This window comes from Lagopus muta, chromosome 2, assembly GCF_023343835.1.
Source record: "Lagopus muta isolate bLagMut1 chromosome 2, bLagMut1 primary, whole genome shotgun sequence".
Lineage (NCBI taxonomy): Eukaryota > Metazoa > Chordata > Aves > Galliformes > Phasianidae > Lagopus > Lagopus muta.
The window spans coordinates 13,711,039-13,723,434 of record NC_064434.1 but is presented as its reverse complement, the minus strand read 5'-3'; the positions used below and the strand labels follow the sequence as shown (position 1 = coordinate 13,723,434).

Here is a 12,396-nt window from a genome sequence, read left to right as displayed (position 1 = left end):
GAACAGATTGTTTTCTTAAATAACAAGTCTTGCATTGTCCTTGCTCATATCAGCGGCTCTCTGGGGCTAGTGTTCTCTCCAGCAATTCCCTGGCACATTTTGGAAGTTAGGATGACCATACCCAAAAGGCAGTATGGATCAAGTAACTTTGTTTTAAGCTATTAGTAAAGACATTACCTATGATACTGTGTATGCATTCTGTGAGCCTCAGAGAATAGTTCCTGGCCCATTTTATTTTTTCCTAAAGATGTAACCTCTATGTGAATTGATCATAAAACAGGCTGTGACAGACAGGAAACGCTGTGCTGTGTCTTGCTGAATTCTGTAGGTGTGAAAGCTGTAAAAGTCTCCTTCAGTTTCCCTGAATTAAAAATTGAATACAATATGTTTGTCTTGCACTTTTATGCAGAAAGTTAAAAATAATTTATTCTTCCAAATCCGAAGATTAAGAAATCACTGTCAATAATTGCAGATAGCATCACAGAAAGAGAAGAATAAAATATGATTACACAGCCTTGTTCCTGAACTGAAGCCATAGGGAATATCTTCTATTGGTTGTCATTGCTATTGAGGAGAATCACTTTTTCAGTGTTTCCAAATTTACTTTTCTTTCCTTAGTTACATCTAGAATTCTGCCCTAGGATTTCTCCCTTCTTAATCAGATTGTTGTTTTTAATATAGATTTTATAGGGTCTGTATTAGAGCTAATAGGCACTTTACTTAACCTCAGAAATACTGATGGACTTTGGGTGTTACTAGATTGTTCCAACTTGTGTTCAGAGAGCTATCTGATTTTCCAACACTGAGCTTTGGACAAGTTCAATTTCAATAGAGAATGCTTCCTCCTTCCAGACAAATATTAATAGATAATGAATTGGATACTTAAAACCATGATTCATTCAAACAAAACCCCATCTTGAAGAATTTATGAACTTCCTCTTGCTATAGCAATGAAATTATTTTACAGTACTGTTGGGCTTGTAGACCTATTACCATTCTCCTATTAAAAAAAAAAAAAAGAAAGAAAAAAATAGAAGTTATTCTATTAGGTCATTACAAAAAAGTGCAGACTGTTCAAAATGGGAAAATGTATCCATTGCTATACTGTTTTACTCTGACATGAACAGCTTCTGTATCGTAAATAACTAAACTGGCTAAAGATATCTCAGGAGTTTGTTCATGTTGCCTGCAAAAGGACATGAATATTGTTCTGAATTTAAACCTGTAGTTGTTCAGCTGTTGATACCCCTTATTATGATTTTTTAAAATCTTTTACCTACCTTTTATCATTTCTTTTAGAAATAATATTCTGAAGTAGTAATGCCAAGAGAGCTTTAAAATGCAAAAAAAAAATGTGCAACTCAATGTGAAAATTTTTCTCTTTTAATAATTTGCAAGTCCTATATAATTCTCATTTCTTATTTAGACATCAGCCTTCTGTGATGTAGTGGCTGATTGGGTAGATGAGGGGAGCGCAGTGGCTGTTATGTGCCTTGACTTCAGCAAGGCTATTTGTCTCCTACGGCACCCTTCTAATGAAGCTTAGGAAGTGTGGGATAGATGAGTTGACAGTGAGGTGGACTGAGAACTGGCTGAGGGTTCTGATCAGTAGTGCAGAGTCTAATTGGAGGCCTGTAGCTAGTGGTGTTCCCCAAGAGTTGGTACTGAGTCCAATCTTGTTCAACTTCTTCATCAAGAAGCTTGTTGAAGGGATAGAGTCCAGTCTCAGCAAGTTCACAGACAATACAAAGCTGGGAGAATTGGCTAAAACATCAGAAGGCTGTGCTGTCATTCAGTGAGACCTTGATAGGCTGAGAGTAGTGTGGAGGGGAACCTGATGAGTTTCAGCAAGGGCAAACGCTGAGTCTGTACCTGGGGAGGAATAACTACATGCATGAGTACAGGTTAGGGCCTGACCTGCTGGAGAGAGTCCAGCAGAGGACCACAGATGACAAGAGGCCTGGAGCATTTTCCTTATGAGGAATGACTGAGAGACCTGAGACTGTTCAGTCTGGAGAGGAAAAGGCTGAGAGGGGAGCTCATCACTGTTTATAAATATCTAAAGGCTGGGAGTCAATGGATGGGGCCAGACTCACTTCAATTATGACCACTGATAGGGTTAAGGGAAAATGGACACAAACTGAAAGACAGAAATTTCCAGAAAAACATGAGGAAGAACTTTTTTACTATGAAGTACCTGAGTGCTGGAACAGGCCACCTAGAGAAGTTGTGGAGTTATGTTTTCTGGAGATATTAAAAACCCATCCAGATGCTTTCCTATGCCACCTACTGTAGGGAACCAGCTTTAGCAGGGGGACTGGACTGATGATCTCCAAAGGTCCCTTCCAAGCCCTGTGATTCTTGAAAACTTGGGATACAAATGTTTTTAATTTCCTTCAGATCTCTCAACTAAGGTGATTAACAGTGGCTTTCTAATTTCACACTTGGAGCTCTTGACTACATTTTAAAATCTTCTTAGCACAGCTTGCATAGATCCGCTTTTTCTGTTTCTGATAAAGCCAAAGGTTCTTTTAACAGTCTTATTATTTAGCAGTTGTATAAAGCCTCAGATTAATTTCTGTTCTCTTATATCTATAGTTTTCCTTAGGATATCACCAGAGATCTTTTCCAATGAAACTGTTCTTTGATTCTATGACACTCATCCTGTCCAAGGTGTAGGATAAATTCTGTCTGGTGTTGCTATGCTAGATCTTCAGTCTTCACAAAACATTAATACTCTTTTACTGTAGACAACTGCATCTGATAAGTCACCAGTACATTACAGTCTTCCTTTCACTAGTCAAAAGATCTCTCACCAGCATCTCCATTCTAGGTTGGAGATGGCGTGTCCTTCTGCTGCTGGTCATTGCTCTGTGTATGACCAGTCACTGTCATGGCTCTCATGTTGGTAGGTGTTGTCCTCATGGCTGAGCAGGCATTTTCTAAAAGTGCATCAGCTGGAGTACAGGACCATAGCAGAATAGTGCAGGTGACGGCCTTCGTCTTCAAAACCTGGTGATTTCAACTGCACTTGAACCTGAGCATGAATCTGTAATCAACAGGCAAAGCTATTAACTCCAAATCACATTCTGTATTTCCTAGTCAAGTAATTGCTGTTTACCAACGGACAGTTCCTTGCTTGGAACTAGAGAGCTTTTCTCTTATAACTAACATAGATCTACTTTTTACTTTCCCCATATACTTTGTTTATTAGGCTAAATGCTCAGTAAATCTTTCTGGCCGGTTAGCTGTGCCATGTAGGTCTTCATGCCATGGACTACGCTATCAGAGAATTAAGGGCCAAAGCTAAAGCCAAATAACCAGGAAGCCCTGCCTTCCACTCCATGACAAACAGATGTTTGCCCAGGACTCCTAATATCCTTAGACTAACATATTCACAGGCATTTTCAGATGCCTGGCATTTCTCTTTGGCAGCATTTATCTGTGGGTTTCTAATACATTGTACTGACCCACTTCAGCTGTATCTGCAAATTTTTTTAGGCACCTATGTTCCTCAGAGTGCTTTCATTATTCTTTTTGTCATGGTTGTAAGCAGCTCTCCCAGCTCCAGGTCTTCCTGTTTTTTTTCCCCCTTTGTATTAACTAGTATTTTTCTCTGCATGCTCTCCATGGAAACTGGCTGTGGCAGTCATTTGCTCTTTGATTTATCAGCAGTTGGGGTCGAGGCCTACCCTTCTGTTGCCCTGTGATTTTTTTTTTAATAGATCTGGTTGCCATCTATGTTCATGGCTTGGAATTTCACATGTATTTGAAACTTCAGCCTGCGCCACCCACTTGTATCCAAGAGAGGCATAAATCTGGGCTGGGAACGCTGAGCTCATTGAAGCAGGAAAATAGGACTCAAAGCCTTTGCTTCCTGGTGCCACAGAGTCAGCAGTTTACAATTCAGGTGCCGCAGTCTCGGCGGCTTTAAAGAAAAGAGGCTGACAACCATCACAGGGCTTCTCCCCTACATGCTTCATGGAAGTCATCTCTCCCACAACTGAGAGAATTACTGGGGCTCTGAATGACATGGACTGATGTTGGCAAACGCCTCCAGGAATGGGGCATCCACAACCTCCAAATGTTATGCAGTATACAATTTCTGGTTCCAGAAGTGTGTGCTTGATGATGTAAAATGTCTCTAAAAGATTGGCTGTGTCTTCTGAAGTATGTTCCTGAATTTATGACTGTGTCTGACAGTGTGACAGCCTACAGGTATGCGAGAGCTTACCACAGATACAAATCCAAAAAGTTTCTGTTTTGCTGTACAAACCCATCCGTATAATTAAATTGGAACTATAGTGGAAGAAAAACTGTGACTGCGTCGCAAAGGATGCCAGGATCTGGACCTTGTATAAATAGTGTTACTGCACTGGTTACACCAGACTTACTGTCTGGTGATGCTGATTTCTGGCATCCTTAGCATTAGAGACAGGGTTTCTGATGTGTGTGCTAGTGGGCTCTGCATAACAGGTATGCAAGGTGCCAGTAACAGTGGCATCTGTTGCTATTCCTAATAAACAGTACAGAATAATAGCTGTTTGTACCAGTAGGAGAGAATTTATATACTGAAACACTGCAGTATTTTTTCTTTCATCACTAGTAGATGCAAATAGTGTCAATGAGCAAGTCAGTCTTCATGCCTCTTTGCTTAAAGCAGTTCTGCGTGTGTATTTATGTGTAAACAATGCTTTTGGATCGTCTCAAAATATTGTGTCTCTCATTAGATGAATTTTAAATCTTCCTATTTTTCATGTGCTCTATGGAAGATTTTCAAGAAGTAAATGAATAAGTTTGGAAGTGTCCAGTTTTGGTCATGCTGAGAATGGGTAAAATCCAGCTTCTTGTAAGGCAAGCCTCTGCAACTGCAGTCAAACTTTGAGTATTATCTGAGGGCTGTATCAGGAATTATGAAGTACAGAAAATCTTTTGGATGTTTTCCAGTCTTTTTCTTGTTGTGTCTCTGCCTTGAAATACAGCAATCCATGTAAAGAAGTGTGAAGTGCCTGATAGCTGAGTGGTGCTTCCAATCCAGAAGGTATGACATTGAATATACCATGTTGAGTGCTTGTTCCTTCATTTTTACTTCTTTTTGGTCCAGAATTTCAAAACTGTGCAGAACCACACAGTTCCTGGTCCTGAAAATGTGGAGATGGGTCCCTGGCCACCAGACTAACAAACTAACTAGAGAAAATATTATTCATAGTAGGGGGAGAGATTTTAAGAATGACATATCTGTTAGGTATCTTGATAATCATTTGTCTTTATTGCACTGATGTTGGCATATAAAGCTTGAAAGATGGGTTAATTAGTGAGTTTGCTTGGAAACAGTGTTTGAGCTCTTAAATGAATTATACCAACTGTGGGCTTTGTGCATACACCTCTGATACATCCTTTTAGAGACAATACTGAAGACAGGAATTCTTCATTATCATCAGCTGGGTTTGCTATAGATGAAGCAGTAATTAAAATTTGAAATGAGAAGAGCCAGAGGTAAATTGCTGCTTCTACTGGGAGAGAGGATGCTTCCTTATTTCCACATTAGCTCTGAACATAGTTAATGTGCTTTATTTTGTTACTTTTTTTAACCCTTCAGCAAATGGGTTCATCAGTGCAATGCGCTGCAATTTTTTCATTTGCTTTTGCGTACGTTCACCTGTTTTGTCAGTAATGCCTACTTCCTTTCTTGATCGTGTCTGTAAATACTGCATTGTTATGTAATTCTCACTGAGCTTCTGTTAATGCTGTATATAGTGTGTAATTAAATATATGATACTAAAATGGTACCAAAAAGTATACAGAGCTATGGTTTTGTATGTCTATAAGGTTTGTAAAGTCATACGAATATATCCAAACGGTCAAATTTGCTTAATGTTTCTTTTTGGGGTATGTTGTTGTTTTTGTTTTTTTTTTCCTGAGAAGAGCCATATGTGATTTCCAAATAGCTTTCCTTTTGCTTGCCTTATTCCTGCAGGATGCTTCCCAACAGGCTCATTTCCCAGGCAGCACCCTGCACCGAGGAGGGGCTGTTCACTGTTTTGGAATTACTGCCACAAACAGGAAACGTTTCATGCTTTCCATTCACAGTGATGTGAGGAGGGAAAGGACATGGGGCCCAGGGCAAGAGCTACTTTGTAATAGAAAAAGAAAGCTGACATGGCTTTTGGCTATACCAGGTCATTGTATCTGTGGGAAAGCAGGCGGTGGTAAAGGACGTGGGAAGGAAATGCTGGGATATTAAGCTAGAATAGGCTGGCTCCTCACTGACCATATGAGTGAATTATGCTGTTTCACTAAGCTGCTAATAATGGAATACAAAATCAAATAGATAATGGATATGTCTGTCTTTACAAAAATACTCTTGTTCTTATGGAAAAACATTGCTTAAGGTGAGAAGAAAAAGCCATCATCTTCCACAACACATTACAACAGTAACACCTCTAAAATACATGTTGGCCTGCCTTACCTGTGAGTTTTTAGCCAGGATTGGGCCATGAAAAGGTGACTACACTGAACTGTGCTATTGCCCAAATCCTTTGCAATTTATTCTGCTCAAATCAAACAAAACAGGCTGTTTGACAGGTGAGATTGTTGACTACTGAAAATGCATCTCCTCAATTGCTATACAAACCATGGAATTACTAGACTGAGTTTTCCAGCCTTGTCTTCAAGAAGGTGTCAAAGCTTTTCTACTGAATTTCAGAAAGCTATTACTTGTAGATAACTTCCTGTAGTTCACCAGCAGGATCAGCTCAGCCACTGCTGCAGTCAATGTTCCTTTCCTACGCCTCTCTCTGCGGACAATTTCTCTTCCATGAGAAATGTTGCAGTCTGACATCAACGTGCAGTCATGGAGTTCTAAGTACTAAAATTGAAATCAGTTTTCTTTTTTCTCTTTGTCTTTTTGTTTGAGAAGATGGGAAATTCTTACGCCGGACAGCTCAAGACAACAAGGTTTGAAGAAGTGTTGCATAATTCTATCGAGGCCTCTCTCCGCTCAAACAACTTAGTTCCAAGGCCGATCTTCTCTCAGTTGTACTTGGAAGCTGAACAGCAGCTGTCGTCGCTGGAAGGTAGGATATTAGTGAACTTTATATTTCTGCTCCATCACAATTCTGCTGTTTGCTCTCCTAGGGGTCAGCAAAAACATTTAAAATGCAGAAAAGCTGCAGCATTCAATGTTTTTCTTTAGATATATTAAGATCTAAATACATGTATAAATATTTATATTAGAATTTGATTAGAATGCAAAATGCATTGTCTTTTGTTTTGAGAAAAATAAGTTATCTGCTTGCTCAGATTTATACGCATGTATAAATTGAAGATTTGGAGAAATCTTTGGTGATTTAGAGCATAGGGTCTGTTATCCTATAATTTATCATACACTGCTGGAATTTATATAGTAAATGACAGTTTAAAATATAACAGATGTTTGAATGAGATGCACTTGAAGTGATTTTTGTTGTGAATAGTAAGGTACAAAAAATTGTAGCTGATTATTGTGGATGCTTATATCTACTTTTGGTGTGATTCTTTTAGTTATTCTGTTGTAAAGGTAAAAACATAGGATACAAATGCTGGTAAATCTTGTTCAAGTCGTTATATAGCACATGGGACATTGTTTAGAGAAGATAATTTTTTAAGTTTCATTTGCTCAGTTGTTTTTTCATAGAAATAGTATAATTTAGATGAACTGTAGCTCTGACAAGCAAACTCATGGTACAGCTCAGTGCTTTGATGTGCTCTAATACGCATAGTTCAGTGCTGGTGCAAGGTTATATTTAATATTTAACCATTTCTGCACCAGGGTGGTGTTTCATTTCTTCTCACCAGGCCTGTTTATGCTGTTTTACCTTGCTAAAGATAGCTTAGAGATATGCAGTACAGAATGCATAATGGTTAATGATCACAGTCACATAAAAGGAAAGAAAAATAAAAAAAAAAAAAAACAGCAACCCAAGAAATAGTAATGGAAAAAAGTATTTTGCATGGGTTAAACTTTTTACTGCTACCTTACTGTAACTGCTGAGGAAATATCCCTTGCAGAAGTAAGTTTGTTCACCATTCACACATCATTAATCTTTTTTTTTTTTTTTTTAATTGCTAGCATAGGGCATGAGAATGAATCTACATTCATTGTTTGAATATTTATGCTGCTTTATCTCTATATGAAGTGATTCTTCTATTAAATATTTCTACGAGGATTTAATAATCTTTTCCATGCCAATCAACAGTGATGTCACAAAATTGATTATGATATCACCTGGGAATGGTGCTACAGGTGCAGATACATTGTTGAGGAACAAAAGTGCAATTTCACACTACCGTGGCTTCTTTCATTCAGGGCTTTCAACAAGGAACTGTTTAGACCAAGAGAGGCTGGTTCTGGTTTTTTTGCAGTTAATGGCAACAGAATTGAACTGTAATTAATCACACAACAGCCTGGTGAAGAACATTACTTTCATGGAATTTTCAGACAAAGGGAACTCTGAAGCGATCTGACATAGAGTTTTCCCAAGGTTGTTCCTTAGGTGAGAGAGCTCTACAGTCTGGCATCCTATACTCCAGCCTCACAATAAGTAGAAATGTCCACTCCTAGCTGGGTGAATCCCTGTACTCTGAGGACCAGGAGGAATGTGAAACAGTGAGCCATCCTCAGGATCCTGCATAAGCTCTTGTCCATCCATCTTGTTATGCGTCCTTGCCCCTGACATTGTCTTGTTCATATACTTGGACTGTTTTCGGCCATAACTGCTTACTAGTCATCAATACAGCCAGTTTTCCTATGGTGGAGCAAACATGTTATACATAATTTGCATATAAAGTAATGTAGTCAAGGTCAGTGCTGGAGACAAGTTAAAAAGTTTGACATTTCTCACCTACACAGTCCATTTTTTGCAAAGAGTTCACAACCAATTATTTTCCAGTGACTACAGTTTTCCAGTCTCTACATTTAAATTTGAAAAAAAAATCCGAACATACTTGTTGTAAGTGTATGCCTTTATGGTCACTTACACAAGCACAATTGCCCATAAAATCATTTGAAGCTATATAAATTGAAAGTGCCATGTTCACATAAGTTGGTTTAGATACAACATCAAATCTCCTTGGCTCCAGTAGTAGGACATTTTCTCATTCTGTTTCTTTCCTGTCTTTTTATTATTGATGCATGTAGATGTTAGTCAAGATTAAGTCATAACACGTAGCTTATCCCTATCTTAAACACGAAAGACAAAGAGCTTCACTTTTCTCTTTGTTCACTTTCAGCATTTTTGTCTTTGGACTATATCCTTAAACAGAAATGTTTAATGTTATGCCTTTATCTGTGTGCACCAGGATTGATGTTTAAATACTTAAAAGAAAACATGTATTTCAAATTCTTTCCCTGTAATACACATGGAGAGTAAGCAGGTTAATTCTGTTAGCAAGCAATCTATCAGTTAAAAATACTGACTCAAGGGACCAGAACACTGGAAAAGTGGTATGCAGCAGAGAGTCTGAAGGTAAAACACATGAAAGCATCTAAAATAAAAGCCTAAAGGATATATCCTTTTCCTCAGCATTCAGAATTGCCTCTTAGAATGGCCCAGTCCTTCTGCAGACCTTTGTATGTTGTCTTCCAGACATCTGCCATTCCTTGACATTGTGCAGAGAGCAGCAGTGTTTTACTCAGAGCTCTGGGTTTTGGTAGGAAATGGTGTAGGGAACCTTGGCAGGGTTGGATTCGATGATCTCTGGAGGTTCCTTCCAACCCCTACAATTCTGTGATTCTGTGACTGCATGAGAATCAGGTTCTCTTGTTGTGATATCAGCTGTTGGTTGAACCTAATTTCAAGTGGGAACTGTTTCTTCAGTCTACAGCATCAAGGACACAATCATCAGCACCTCATTGATAAAACCTGCACTTGGACTGCAGCCATGGTGTTCTAAAGTAACGAATTTACATTTGTTTTGGCTGTTAATATTATAAATAAAGGATACAGTTACAATGTTGTGATCAACAAGAGTTCGAACATCAGGAATTAGATCTCCAAACTCATGAGGTTATTTTAAAAATAGAGATTATTTTTTGAAAAATAAATAGAGGCTTCTTTTTATTTGCCCCTTGGCTTTTTACTTCTTCAGGTACACTTATGTCGTGCTCTCAATTTTTTTTTTTTTTTTTTTGAGGCAAAAAGTTTTTTTTTTTTTTTTTTAAATCAAAGACATTCTATTGTAAGCATAAGACTGCTAGTTGGAGCTTCACAGAAAGAACAGGTAGCTTTAGAGCTTCACAGAAAGAACAGGTAGCTTTAGAGCTGACAATGTTAAAGTCATTGTCAAGAGGAGAGAATCCAGTTTTCTGTAATACTTTCTGTAACTGGGTCACCTTGTTCATTCAATGATTTGTTGCCAGCATTTTCTATTTTCTAAGACATTTTTGCTATCACAATTTGTAGCAGGCAGCAGAGCAGATAATGAGGAAGAGGAAGAAGAGGAGGAAGAAGAAGGCTCAGAGTCAAGCAGTCCTGTTTCTTACCAGATGAAGCCTCCCCCAGAGGGGTGTTGCACTACTGATGGTAAGAAATGCACTAAACGCGCATCAGAAGGCATTTTGCCCTGCTCAAATAGGTATAAGTGGAGCGTTTCCCTGTAACTCATCAGAACAAGATCATTTATATGTTGTAAAAATAATAAGCATTCCATTGTTCATTATCTGTTAGACAAAGCTGGATAGTTCTTGGCTGTTTTTGCATTTTGCAAGGTCTTTACCAAATGTGGCATGTAAGTGTTTGTGCTAGAACACCTGGCATAAGGACAGAACAAGGCAAGGTTGAGTTTCACAGGCATAACATTCACTATAATGAGTACAGTAATTCTCAGGTTTTATCATCAGTTTTTACTACTTGAGGTGTACCTATTTACCTAATTCAATGTTGCTGAAAGAATTATTCAAAAAACAAGCAAAAACAATAACAAAAAAAAAAACAAAACAGGATAACCAGTGAAATTGACTAGATACTTAGAACTATTATCTGCGTTTCTGAAAATCTGACTGTAGTTATAATGATATTAGTAAGTAGCCCATAAATATCTGTGATATTAGTGTATATTAGTGATGTGTAACATCATCTCTCTGGAAAGTTCTCTCTGGATTTTCAAATTTGAGTTTGTTTATTGTACTGATGGTATTTGTTTATGGTGACCAAAAGGAGGGGAAAAAAACTATCTCTTAGTTGGCTCGACCTCAGAGAATACCACTTTGCTTTTCACTAAAACTATTGGAAGATCTTTAAGAAAGACAATTACCTGTATTAAAGAGAAAACTCTTCTCAACTTAAAGTACATTGGATTGATTTTTTTTTTCTAGGTTTCTGCCAGGCTGGTAAAGATTTGAGACTGGTTTCGATTTCCAACGAACATATTGAGGTACCATCAGGGTTTTTACTTGTTGGTGCCAAGTCACCAAATTTACCTGATCACCTCTTAGTGTGTGCTGTGGATAAAAGATTCCTTCCAGATGATAATGGGCGCAATGCCCTGTTGGGTAAGTGTGTCACAGTAAGTGAATGCTTCTGTGGTCTACAATTAATAGCTAGTCTTTTTTCTCAGAGTGAGTTCAGCAGATGTTATTTCTTTTGTGTTTGTACATAACTCTCATTGGTGATGCACAGCAAGATAAAAACTCAGAGCTGGTTATGTTTACTTTGGAAAGATACAGAGTAAGCCAGTTCATTAGAAATTCTTCATGATCTGTCTATTAGCCCAAGAATTAAGTCATTATCTGGTCTGTGTATGACCTAGTTGCTGGAACTACACATCTGGAGTTGAAACTGGAAACAGTTGGTAACTGGAGTTGAACTGCTCCCTATTTTAGCTTTCCAAATACTAACATAGTTGGACAGAGTGTAGATCTGTCAAAGTGAACCTGTCTACAAGATACATGTAAACAATTTTACCATAGTTTGTACTGTAAAAAATTAACATAGAATCACAGGCTTGGATTAGAAGGGACCTTGAAGATTGTCTGGTTTCAAACCTCTGCTTGTGGGTGGGGTTGCCAACCACTGAATGAAGCACTGGATCAGGTTGCCCAGAGCCTCATCCATTATGACCATTTTCATTCATTCCTTTGGGGCAGTGATCGTGTTCCCAACTAAGTTTAAACAATAGCACGAATTCTGGATCCTAACCTATGATTTTTTACTATTATCAGAGTAAAAATAAATATGAAGTATTATAAGTTGAATTTTTTCCTTAATGCGTAATCAGGTAATACTGTGTTTGAATTCAGTCTTACAATGCACATTATTTTAAGAAAACAAATTGTGCAGAATACTTAAAATTTTCTTGCTTTTCACCAATTTAAGTGTCCAATTTCTGACATAAACTGAGTCTTTCTATTTTCATTTT

The 12,396-nt window shown here is 38.0% G+C and overlaps 1 protein-coding gene across 9 annotated transcripts in view; it reads left to right on the top strand.

Annotated features, from left to right (window-relative positions):
• Positions 1-12,396, top strand: part of GREB1 (growth regulating estrogen receptor binding 1) — an 87,050-nt gene that overhangs the window by 28,327 nt on the left and 46,327 nt on the right. For all 9 annotated transcript variants that reach the window (XM_048934721.1, XM_048934719.1, XM_048934718.1 and 6 more), the window contains 3 exons: positions 6,920-7,076; positions 10,443-10,562; positions 11,354-11,530. In XM_048934721.1, the coding sequence (XP_048790678.1) occupies positions 6,920-7,076; positions 10,443-10,562; positions 11,354-11,530 (454 nt within the window). The remainder of the gene's footprint in view (positions 1-6,919; positions 7,077-10,442; positions 10,563-11,353; positions 11,531-12,396) is intronic.